The sequence below is a fragment of the Tenrec ecaudatus genome, chromosome 6 (assembly GCF_050624435.1).
Source record: "Tenrec ecaudatus isolate mTenEca1 chromosome 6, mTenEca1.hap1, whole genome shotgun sequence".
In the NCBI taxonomy this organism is placed as follows: domain Eukaryota; kingdom Metazoa; phylum Chordata; class Mammalia; order Afrosoricida; family Tenrecidae; genus Tenrec; species Tenrec ecaudatus.
The window spans coordinates 81,176,247-81,188,249 of record NC_134535.1 but is presented as its reverse complement, the minus strand read 5'-3'; the positions used below and the strand labels follow the sequence as shown (position 1 = coordinate 81,188,249).

Below are 12,003 nucleotides of genomic sequence, written 5' to 3'. Positions count from 1 at the left end.
ACCAGGGAGCCGGGGTGCAGGCAGCCAGGAGGGATGCTGTATTTGCGGAGGCATTTCCCCAGGTGGCATAGTGCAGCCTTGTCTGGGCTCAGGGAGACACAGGCTGGGAGAAGTGAGCAGGGCCAGTGGGCTGCTGACAGGTGCAGGCGGAGATGACAGAGGGCTGGGGAAGGGCAGCGTGGGGGTCACGGGCGTGGTGGGAAGGCTGGGGCTCCCCTCTATCGGCTGGCTTTCTTGGAGGGCATGCTCAGGCTGGAGCCCTTGCCCAGGACATCCTTATAATCCCCGGCACTGCCCCGGCCCCGGCTTTCCCCGCCGCGGACGCTGCACACGCCAGAGATGCAGCTCGTGCTGTTGGCCACGTAGCCCCCGCTGACCGAGTTGGGCCGGAAGCCACTGCCGCTGGTGCTGCTGATGATGGCTGTGGGAGAGAGCCTGGGTCAGGCCTGCGCAGGGGACCTGGGGGAAGCAGGGGCCGGAGGAGGCTTCCCTCCTCAGGATAGATGGGGCAGGGCCAGTTGTCCCACAGAGAAAAAGGGCCCCAAGCACACTTCCTTGCGCATGCTGCACCCCGTGGCTGAGCCTCGCACCATTTCACCTCAGAGGCCTGTTTGGGGGGGCTGGCTGCCAACGTGCTCACCTCTGATTTGGGGCACTCACCGCCGGCCTTTCTATCAGTCTCTCTGCTGAACCCAGAGCCCCAGTAGTTTTAATCTCTAAGATCCCCTTTCTTGGATTCCCCCTGCCCCATCAGATTTCTCAGCCCAGATCTGAGCCAAACACCCCAATTCCAGTTCTCCTGGCCTCACACAGACCCAGAAAGCAATTTTCTTGTAATATGTCCTGTGTGTCCCCGCCTCCCAGGCACTCGCTGCCCCCTCACTGCCCTCCCCTGGAGGCAGCCAGAGTGAAGAGGGCTAGGAGTCGGGAAACCTGAGCTCTGCCCATGCCTCCGTCCAGGTGGTTGCTGTGTGATGTTAGGCAAATCGTTTCCCTCTGATCTTCAACCCATCCTGACCCAATAGGACAGCGCAGAGCTGCCCCTGTGGGTTTCCGAGACTAACTCTTCATGGGAGTGCAAAGCCCCATCTTTGGTTTCAGATCCCCTGTATCCCTCAGACCCTACGGTTTTAGGACAAAGGATGTAAGTACTTACAGATGCTGACAGGGGAGGGGAACTCTCCCGACATTCTGTTAAGGAGAGAAATGAAAGAGTGCAGTCAGTCATCAGAGGGCCAGACTTTTCTGCCTGGAGGTGCCAAGGGAACGCCTCAGAGCTAGCGACCCTGTGGCTTGAATGGCTTCTGAACCCCAGACCTCTCTGCTGCAGGAAGAACCTGAGCTACTTCGGGGGCAGTGTGACTCTTCGGAAGAACCAGGCAACTCTCCAAGTCCCAGAATAGTTGGCATGAACTGTAATGCGCCCTCTTGCCAAGGGTTAGGCCACCACACCACGCTGGACTTTGGGAGCCTAGTAAGGCTACTCCGGGATGGCCCTGATTGATGATTGCACCTGAGCAGGCAAGGAAGGAGAAGGTCTAACAGGGTAACAGGCTGCTGCGGGGGCTGTCTCTGAGGATGGTGGCAAGAACGCTAGATCTAGCGTCCCCAGGTGCACTGAGGGAAGTGGTAAGGATCACATGGGCCAATCCACGGAAAGTAGTTGGCACAGCACCTGCTGTGAAAGAAGCACTCAAGCCTTGAGGGACACAAAGCAAGGTTGTCATGTGAATTCGGCTCCTGGCGGCCCCACAGCTGTCGGGGAGAGAATGGTGCTCGGTGGGGCTTCCAGTGGCTGGCTTTTCAGAAGCAGATCGTCAGGGCTCCCTTTGAAAGTACTTCTGGGTGGACTTGAACCTCCAACTCTCTGTTCAGCAGCTGAGCGTGTTCATCCTGTGCACAACTCAGGGACTCTTCATGGGCGTGAATTACTAGTCTTACTCCTACCAACACCCACGCCCCTCAGGCCTCCTTGTTCCCTGGAAGAACTTGTGCTGAGCTTTCCCCTTTGGCTCTTCCCCAAACCCCTGCTCCACCCTCACCTGCACTCCTCGCCCTCCAGCAGCTTGCGGTAGGTGGCGATCTCCATGTCCAGGGCCAGCTTCAGGCTGGTCAGCTCCTGATGCTCACGCAGCAGGCGGGCCAGCTCCTCCTTGGCCTGGTGCAGGGCGGCCTCCAGCTCGTCCAGCTTGGCCCGTGCGTCCTTCAGGGCATTGTCCCCCCGCTGCTCGGCATCGGCGATGGCCGTCTCCAGGTTGGATGCCTAATAGAAAGAACTGGAATCGTCAGAAGCCCAGAAGGGGTTTTTGGGAGTCACTCACATCACAGTCCCTCTCGTTCTTTAAGATTCTGGGGCAGAGGTGCCCACCCAGATGCTTCCTGCTACCAGGACCAGATTTTCCTTGGTTCTACACCCTCCCTCGGTGTCTAGGCGTTAGTGGGGATGTCACCGGCCCTCCCCTGAGATGGGTGGTCAGTCAGCACAGGATGCAAAGACATCCGCTCAGCACCCTGTGCGGAGGGTGCAGAGGGAGGAAGGGTAAGATGGGCTTAGGAAGGCAAGGCCGTTGTGAGTTGGTGAGGTGGGTGCCACGGTGGCAGCTGCTTGGCTGCAGAGGACCACAGACAAGGGCACTGGGAAGGCTGCTCCCAGGGCAGCTCTTCATTACCACACCCTCACTGTGATCATGACAGCACTCAAAGTCCACTGCCATGGAGTCCCCTGCAACTCACGGCGACCCTATAGGATGGGACAGAACTGTTCCTGTGGGTTTCCAAGAAAGTAATTCTTTATGAGAGTAGAAAGCCTCCTCTTTCTCCCACAGAGCAGCTGGTGGTTTCCAACTGCTGACCTCACAGTAAGCGGCCCAAGGCACAACCCAATGCGCCTTATTCGGGGCTTTGCCTGCGAGGGGAGGTTCAGCCACTAGCCCAAGGTGGCAGAGACACAAAGTGTTTCACCTTGGGGCAGAGCTAGGTGAGCACTGGGCTGTGAGTCAGGCAAGTTTGGTGCAGGTCACAGCTGGGCGACTGACTGTGTCATCCAATGACCCTCTCTAAGCCTCTGTTCCCTCATCTGTAACAACGGGGTTAATGGTTCTTGCGTCCCGGGATCGGGAGAGGGGTTCAGTGTGGTGAGATAATGGACTTGCTGCAGTTGCTGCTATGGGTACGTACATCTTCCCTCTCTCCACACCTCCTTAAAATGGAAGCTGCATCCTATAGTCCTGGAAGGGCCCCCAGCAGGTCCCCATGCTTATTTGTTGGGGGCCCCTTAAGGGCTGCCCTCTGAACTCATTTCTCCTCCCAGTCATTCAGCCCGCAGGCCTTTATAAATACAGCTACTCAATAATATGTGCCTGGCTCTGCCACATGCTGGGAAAACAAGGGTTAACCAAGCAGCCAGCTCGCTCGCTTGGGACCTACTTGGAGGTGGGCAGGTTTCCCAAAGTATGGACAGTGCCCAGCAAGCCCAGGGGCCAGGAGAGCAAGGGATGGCAGAGAAGGGGTGGGTCCCGGGGCCGTCACAGAAGACCGGCCAGGGGAAGGGGCTTCAAAGCAGAGGTGATGAGATGAGGTGGCTCCCGGATGCCCTGGTCAGTCAGTCTGAGGCCATGGACCCACTGGCTATTTCCAATCCCCTAGGCAAAAACTAGAAGCTGCCTTCCTTGGCCACCTTCCCCAGCCCCACTTGCACTCGGGCCGCTGGGCCCCTGACCTGCTTCTTGACGTTCTCGATCTCAGAGCGGATCCTCTGGATCAGCCGGGTGAGCTCTGAGATTTCATTCTTGGTATTTTTGAGGTCATCGCCGTGCTGGCCAGCTGCCAGCTGCAGCTCCTGGAACTGAGACCACAAGCGTGGGGTTGGTGGTGACATCATGGGGACAGGATGACTTCACCCCGGGCCACATGAATAGGCCCGGCCTCTGCTCTGAGGGCGGTGGGCTCCCGGATCTCTGTCTGGCTCACCTTGGTCTGGTATAGGGCCTCGGCCTCGGCCTTGCTCTTCAGGGCGATGTCCTCATACTGGCTGCGCACCTCGGCGATGATGCTGTCCAGGTTCAGGTTGCGGTTGTTGTCCATGGACAGGATGACGGACATGTCACTGATGTGGGACTGGATCTGGGTGATCTCCTGGGAGGGAAACACAGGGGGTCCTGGGGCTGGGCTCCCACGGAGCAGCCTCTCCCACGCCCACAAGTAAGGTGGGCACATTCCAGTGGTGCCGACCTCAAGGGTCAAACCCCAAGGCTGTTGCCACTGAGCCAGCCAAGATCACCACCATGCCCGAGAGAGATGGCTCGAGTCCCAGGGTGGGGCTTCAGAGGCCACTTGGAATTGACAGACCTTGAAGGACAAACAAAGGAGCTCTCCCTCTTCTGGGGGCTCTCCCAGCCCCCAGAATAGAGCTCTGCCCCCGGACCAGTGGAATGGACACAGACTTACGGCATCAAAGAGGCACTTGAGGAACTTGATGTCCTGGTCCATGGTGTCCACCTTGGCCTGCAGTTCCACCTTGTTGGCATATGCCGCGTCTACATCCTAAAAGATGCCCAAGCCATTGACTGGTTATGCCGGTGAGGACCCAGCAAGACACCCCCACCCAGACTGGCTGCCCTGCACAGCAGGCAAGGCCCCCAGACAGCCTTCTGCTCTCTCCATGGGCTCAGGGGCAAGAAGGTGAGGGAGCAAGAGGTCCGGCCCCACCTGCACCCTGGATCTACCCCCTCTGCCAGGGTGGGTGCTGTGGGCCCTCCCTCTGTTGTCTGGGCCAGATCCTGATGGCTGCACTGGGAGCCCCCCGACCCCTGAGTCCTCCAGGCAGAGGAGCCTGCTGGATGGATAACACATGCGCACGCGCATGCACAACCAGTGCTCTCGAAATCCTCCTCCTGCCTTTGTATCCCTTCGCTCCTGCCTCCATCTCACGGGGGCTTGTTTCTGCCTTTCTCCACATTCTTGGTGAACCGGTTGGTCTCCTGGCGGAAGTGGAGCGCCTGGTCGACCCCCGCCAACTGGGACAGCCATGCCCCTCACCTTCTTGAGCAGCACAAACTCGTTCTCTGCGGCCGTCCTCCTGTTGATCTCCTCCTCGTACCTGTGGGAGTGCCAGGGCTCCATCAGGTGTGAGAGCCCGAGAGCCCTCCCCTCCTGGGAAAGACCCTGAGTGGGAGTGCTGTGTCAAACAGAGGGGCCCGAGGGTCCAGCCAGGCAAGGAGGACTTCCTGGAGGAGTGGACCTTGGCCACCAAGTGTATGAGAAGGGGATGGCTGCAGTTCCAGCTGGGGAGATGTGGACATGAGCACAGGTGGTGAGAGTCCCGTGGGAAAACCTCGAGCGCAGGGGAAACAAGCCACTGCCCGCATACTTGAGTGACACCCTCCAAACGGCCAGGTGCCCTCCACTGAGTCTCCTCAGCTGCTCCTCACTGCCCCCGTGGTACCAAAGAGGACATGACATACCGGGAGACTGGGGCAGGGGTGGGGGGCTCGGGGGCTGCTCCTGAGCTTCACTCACCCCAGAGCCGGACTGCTCTGATAACTGCCCGGTGGACTGAATATTTGTCCAGGCGCCATCCCAGAGGTGGCAGGGGCAGGGGGAAAGCCCCGGAGGCTTGTCAAAGCCACTGAACTTGTTGTGATCCAGGACACTGGCCTCCCCATCCCCAAAGTCCAAGGGTCTGATGAAAAAATGGGGGTCCCCTGCCCAGGCCCATAGGATGCAAGCCCCGTGGAAGGAGCTTCTCACTCACCTCTTCTTGTTGTCCTCCACCACATCGCGCATGTTCCTCAGCTCCGAGTCCAGCCTCACCCTGTCCCCGGACAGCGTCTCCAGCTGCTTCCGCAGGTTGCTGATAAAGCCCTCCAGGATGGGCTCCAGGTTGTTCTTGCAGTTGTTCAGGTCCAGCTGCTGCAGCAGCTCCCACTTGGTCTCCAGCACCTGGTTCTGCTGCTCCAGGAACCGTACCTGGAAGCCAAAGCCCCCAATGGACACAGTCACACCTGCCACCCCAAGGATACTGGACACAGCACTCCACCTTCCTCTCCTCAACTTTCCCTCTGTAGCCCCGCTGCCTTCAGGGGGTTGGGGGAATGGTCGCGGAATCATCACCTCTACTCCATGGAGAAGAAGCGGGGGCAGGGGGGAGCTTAGCAACTTCCCAACGTTGAAAAGTTTGACCAGTGTCAGGGTCCAAACGACACAAAACCACGTGCACTCCATTACCCAGAACCCACCATGGCCAGAGCAGCCGAGGGCCTGGGAGAACCTGGAAACACCGGAACAGAGCTCAGGGCAGGCCCACCCCCCTCATTGGACAGGGTGGCCATCCTGAAGACGGGGTCTGGGGAGTGAAGACCCTGTACAAGTTCGCCTCCACCTTTGATCCTAGCTTGTCCCCTCTCCCCTGACTCCTTCGTTAGAGACATCTTCTCTCGGACATGGCAGGGCGGTGGCATGAGGTGGGCAGGCACTGCCCCTCTTCCATCGCGACCCCTCTTGAGGCCAGAAGATGGGCAAGAGAGAGGTGGTCCGCATAGTCTGATTTGGGGGCCAGTTTTATCAAAGTTGGACTTGCCTGGTTTCCATTGTGTGTTCCCCAAGGTCAGAAACATAGGCAAAGGGAAATGCATCTGGAATTTACGTGGGTGTGTGATTCTTCGCCCCACAGCTGTCTCTGTCAGAATTTCATTGATTCAATGAAATTCCGAACTCTCTCAGATGCATCGTGGTCAAGGGAGGGAGAGTTGTGATGGCCACTTGACTCTCACAGTCCTAGTCTTTGTCCTGGGCCCACCTGTCCTCGGTGCCTGACTGTCTGGCTCTGGGTCCACAGGCAGGAGGCCAAGGCCCCAGCCGCACCTTTCCCCTCCTCTCCAGTGATTTAGACGGGTCATTGGCCTCCATGCCTCTGCTGACTCATCTATGAAAGGGGTACGCTCGGTTCTGAGACTGCAGGGCCTATCTGCACTTGATCTCCCCTGGGACTGCTTCCAGCCCTTTGATTCTCCCCAGCCCCGCAGAGACGACGAGGATTGCTGACCCTAGCCATCGCTGTGATCTACTTAAGGTGGCACATTGTGCCAAGATCTCCACGCGAGTTTCATGTTTAAAACCTGGCAACCGCCCCCAAGCCGAAGGCTGCTCTGTCCAGATATGTTAGAGGTGAGGAGATGGAGACACAGAGAGAATGAGAAAGCTTCCCAGAGCCACATGGCTTGCGGCTGACACCAGGTCTGACTCCAGAGGGCTCTGAAGAGCCGCTTACGAATGACGAGGGTACACAGTCCCGGGCTGAGCCCCGCGTGCGTCAGAGGCCTCAGGATGCCCACACACCGACTGGCTGATGGGCAGGAGCAGCATGCAGTGGGGGAAGCACAAGCCTCCCAGCTACTCGGGGGATCCCCATGCCCACAGCCTCCGTCTCTTTCCTTCGGATCTCCTGCTGGGCCCCTGACCAGCCTCTTCCAGGAGTAAACAGAGAAGCTTCTACAAGTCACCCTACTCAGGAAAGCACCTGTCTTAGCCATAGTTAAGCTCCAATCTTTCCTGGCATAGCAAAACCTCAGGTACCAAGAAGAGAGGAGAGGAGCGGAGCTCTTGAGAGGCCCTGCCAGACCCACCTTGTCGATGAAGGAAGCAAACTTGTTGTTGAGGGCCTTGATCTGCTCCCGCTCCTGGGCCCGCACTTTCTGGATCTCAGGGTCCAGCTCTACGTTGAGCGGTTCCAGGAGGCTCTCGTTGACCGTGACCTGGTGGATGCCTCCAGGTGGGCACACGGTTGAGCATGTAGGTCCCAAGGCCACACTGCCAAACATGCTGCCGGCAAAGCCACTGGCCCGGCCCCGGCCGAACCCATAGCCTCCGCTCCTCCCATTGAGAGCGATGGTGCGGGCACCGCCCAGGTTGTAGAGGCTCCGACTGCCGAAGGCCCCACCGAGACCTTTGCCCCCTGCCCGGTAGGAGGTTGAGCTGCCCCCAGAGAGCACTGCTGAGCAGCCGCTGAAGCCCCCCTTGGCGGCAGCTCCAGGCTTGCAGGTGAATTGACGGCTCATGTTGCTGGTGGAGGTGGTACTGGGACGCAGAAAGGAAGGGAGAAGTCAGAATCCCACAGGGTCCTGTTGGTTGTGGTGAGGACTGGTGGGTCCCCTTTTATGTGCTTGGCACTAGGGCTCCTGGATGGGCCATCAAGAGCTTAATTCGTGGGTTTGGTTTGCCTGGGAGCAAGAAGTCATTTTCTCTGTGCTGAGCTAGATAGCAAGCCTTCCCCACCTCTGAAACAACACGAAACCTTCAAAGTGCTGGGCTTGCAAGCCTTGCTCATGTAATTTGGGCCTGAACTAATTAACTGGCTCTTCTAGGGTAATTTGCTTCAGGCCTAACCTCTCCAGGGGGATGTCACTGACACCTCACCCTTCCCGTGCTGATTAATCTTCTCGGGCATCCTCGCTTCCTCTTGGGGGCTCTGGGGACAGGTGTGGGATGGAATGTAGACAGGTGTCCCTGGACAGAGAAGGTTGCTGAGCAGGGATCTGGAGACTCCAGCCACAGCTTCATCCTTCCTGGAAATGGGCAGCCCATCCAAGCATTCGCCCCTCTGCCAGTCCACCTGGGGACACAGCCCGCGAGAGTACCCTCTCCAGATACACAGAGGGCAACCGCTCTATGCCCAGGCGGTGGGGATGGAGTGACCCTCTTTGCTGGCATGGGACTGAGTGGAAGCAACTGTGGGCATATGAGTTGTGTGTTTCCGTGAGTTCTCTAGGAGCGGGGTCTCCACATTTCAGGTCTCAAACTCCCAAAGTAAGGCAGGCTGGAGCCCGTGCGAGGGGCAGTTTATAGCTGTCCAGCCCTACAAGAGAAGACCAAGGAGGAAGGCGTTGGGAAGGTGGCAACGTTGAAGTTCACAGTGGACACGCGATTCTTTACCCCACAGCGGTCCCCGTCAGCATTTCGTTTGAGTCAACTAAGTCGTAACTCAGACACGTCGTGTTAAGGGGAGGCAGAGTTATGATGGCCACTCGACTCTCAGCCCTAGTCTTTGTCCTGAGTTTACCTGTCCTCGGTGCCTGACTGTCTGGTGCCAGGTCTACAGGCAGGAGGCCAAGGCCCCAGCTGCACCTTTCCCTGATTTAGACGTGGCATTGGCCTCCATGCCTCTGACGACTCATCTCTCCAAGGGGTGCACTTTCAGCAAGAAAGAGGTACAGAGACAAAGAGGTGCGGCCTGTGTGCTGGAGTTCTCAAGGAAAGATTTCCCCGTGTGTTTCTGCCTGTTGTTTTGTCTCTCTGCTGAGGGGCCTAGGACCCACTCAAGGACAGGACTCCCACCACGGGATGTCCTTGTGAAATGGAGATGCTGAGACGCCATCTTGCTTCCTTCAGCCATCCTCTGGGGAAAGACCCGTCGCTAGAGAAAGGCAGTGAGTTTGGGAGAGCGGAGGGTCCGGCAAAACGCGGCAGCCCTCAAGGAGATGGACGACTCAGGGATGAACCTCATACCTACCCAAGATGACGAAGGGGCATTCAATGCGGTGACTCCTGGGGTTGCCACGGGCGAGCGAGGCAGTGCCCACTCCATGGCAACCCATCGCAACAGGATGGCCACCACTGATGTCACAGAATGTCCATCCGAACATGGCAAGTGTTGCATTACATAGCCATTTGCCACAATGGCAAAAAGGAGGGGTCGCTCCGACGTGGCAGTGAATGCCTGTTGCCTCTCCAGGTTCCAGAGAGCCAAGAGTGCAGGCTGCAGGGGCCTCCTGGGAGTCCAGACCTCTTCAAGATGGCTCCGGTTGAAACCCTCCCCCCCAGCAGGTGACCCACTGAACAGTGACATCCTCCGCCCCCACACAGTGGTGTGACCTGCCCTGTGATGCCAGCACGGTTTCCTCCGTCCGTCCCGGGCCACCGGCGGCAGTGATGGACCCATGAGTGGGCAATGCCACTCCTCATGGTGCCTCCTGACTCATTGCTGGTGCTGTTGGGTCCTTTGTCAGCCCCTGCTGCTGCCCCGGACATTGCCCTTGGCCAACAAGCCCTGGCTAGGGCCCGTGGGTGAGCCACGGCTCTGGGTCCGGTAGGTAGCGTAGAAGGAAGGAAGCCCAGAGTCAGGCTGATTGGCGTGCCCCTTCCCTTGGTCTATGTTGTAGAGCTGAAATCCATTCTCCTCCCCCCCCCCCCAGTTTTCTTTCCTCGTCATGGGTCAGCATAGCCCAGGTCTGACCTCTGCTCACCTTCTAGAGCCCTAGTTCGTGGACACTTCCCCTGAAGTTCCTCTGAAGGCCATGTCAGACGTCACGGTAGCTTTCCTTCACTGGGAGAGAGGAAGCTTCACAAAGACAGAGACCACCGAGTGTATTTCTCCTTTCTTCCCTCCCTCCTCCCCATTCCTTTTTCCCTTCTTTCTTCCCGCCTCGCTTTCCTTCCTTAAGCTTCTATCAAGTCCCTGTGCTGAGTCAGGCCCTGTTCTCGCAAGGAGCTCATGGCCTTTCACAGCTCTCAGAACTTTGTCCCAACCTGGCAGCTCCTCAGTGCAGCTTTTAGCATCCCTATTGAGCCATCCTACCCTCTGCACCCTGGGCTCCTCTGTCCCTTGGCACTTGTGTGGATGTTGGGTCTCAGGTTCCCTAGCCAACTCCTCTCCTGGGCCTTTCTGCCGAGTCCAGAGCCAGCCTCAGAGCGCAGGACTCCCCGTATGGGAAGAGAGATGAATGGCCCCTTACCGAGACAGCAGCTAGACAACTGAGGTGACTTGCCTTTAGGAACCTCTGGACCTGCTTCCACTGTAAATGGTACCAAAGAGGGGCCAGGGGTCTTCCCAGGGATCTGAATTCCACTTCCCCCTTAGCAGGGCAGCTTTGCCTAAGCGCTCTCTGAATCTCTGCTACCCCCAGCTGAGAACAGGAGAAGACTCTCTTCCCGGGGTGGCTGTGGCAATTGTGTATCCTAATCCATGAAAAGGGATCAATAAGATCATTAACATCCCATGGACGTCATTATTAATCGTAAAGAATAAAGTGGAATTAGACCATCGGTCTGGCCTCTATTTCTCTCTTTTTTCCCTTCTTGTCTGATTGTCCTATGGGATCATCTGGTGATGGAGGACAGGGACGGGACATGGGTGAGGTCCCAGATTCAAAGAAACTCTCTGCTCACTCCATCTTTGTTATTGGAAATTCTCCGTTTGAAATAATAAAAAGAATGGACGGGTGAGCGAATGAATGATAGCCATCCCTAAGAAGTGCTGACTAAGTGTGAGGGCCCTGGCATAGGAGGCTCTCTGCAGATGCTTATCTCACGTATACTCATTGGTACTGACTTATCACAAATGTAGGTCTACCAAGTGGTGACAAAGGAAGTACAAAGCTGCCCACTCTCAAAGAACTTGGAGTCTCTGGGTCCCCTCTCTCAATGCAGGTGTCAGTGAAAGAAGTAGCTCATCTAGCTGTTAACAAGTCATTAGCTCCTCCATGTGAATGCATTAATCAGATACTGCCCATTAGGAACGAAACACCCAGTGATGTTGTTGAGGACTCATGACTGAGGAGTCAAGAGAAGGGTTCTGGACACCCACAGGAAGGGTGGACCCAGGTGGGGCTCCTGGAGCACTGTGTTTTGATGAAGAGAGGAAGCAGGTGCAGGGTTTGGAACAAAGAAAACCAGAGCAGGGCCACAGCCTGGGTGGCAGAGGGTTGCCCCTGCTTCCACAGTTTCATGAGCACTCCATCCACACGTCCCCCATAATTCAAGAACTCATTCAGATCAAGAAGAGTTTGGTGTACAATGGTCACAGCGGCCAATTCTGGAGCATTTTCTTCCTCGCACTCATTGTTAGGTCATGTAACTTTTTTTCCTTCTGATTGTGGCAAAAATACACACCACAAAACACTCTCCAGGGCCACCACTGCCGCCTGTATCATTCTGGGCCACGGATCCTCCACGTCGAGTCGTACCACCATTGGGAGATCCTCCGTGGACTTGGTGACGCTCCCTGGGACG

The 12,003-nt window shown here is 57.2% G+C and overlaps 1 protein-coding gene across 1 annotated transcript; it reads right to left on the bottom strand.

The window, feature by feature from the left end:
• Positions 1–218: 218 nt before the first annotated feature.
• KRT71 (keratin 71) lies at positions 219–8,054 on the bottom strand. The gene is made up of 9 exons (XM_075552949.1): positions 7,623–8,054; positions 5,753–5,967; positions 5,038–5,098; positions 4,447–4,542; positions 3,970–4,134; positions 3,719–3,844; positions 2,043–2,263; positions 1,157–1,191; positions 219–421 (listed from the first exon to the last, which is right to left on the bottom strand). The coding sequence occupies exons 1-9, from the start codon at positions 8,052–8,054 to the stop codon at positions 219–221; spliced, it is 1,554 nt and encodes a 517-aa protein (XP_075409064.1).
• Positions 8,055–12,003: the final 3,949 nt, after the last annotated feature.

Excerpts from the sequence above, each read along its gene's own strand:
- KRT71 (XM_075552949.1), bottom strand. The coding sequence starts at position 8,054 with ATGAGCCGTCAATTCACCTGCAAGCCTGGAGCTGCCGCCAAGGGGGGC. Across the intron at positions 2,264-3,718 it reads TCGAGAACGTCAAGAAGCAG|GCATCCAACCTGGAGACGGC; the intron begins GTCAGGGGCCCA and ends TCTTTCTATTAG. Across the intron at positions 1,192-2,042 it reads CTGGAGGGCGAGGAGTGCAG|AATGTCGGGAGAGTTCCCCT; the intron begins GTGAGGGTGGAG and ends TCTCCTTAACAG.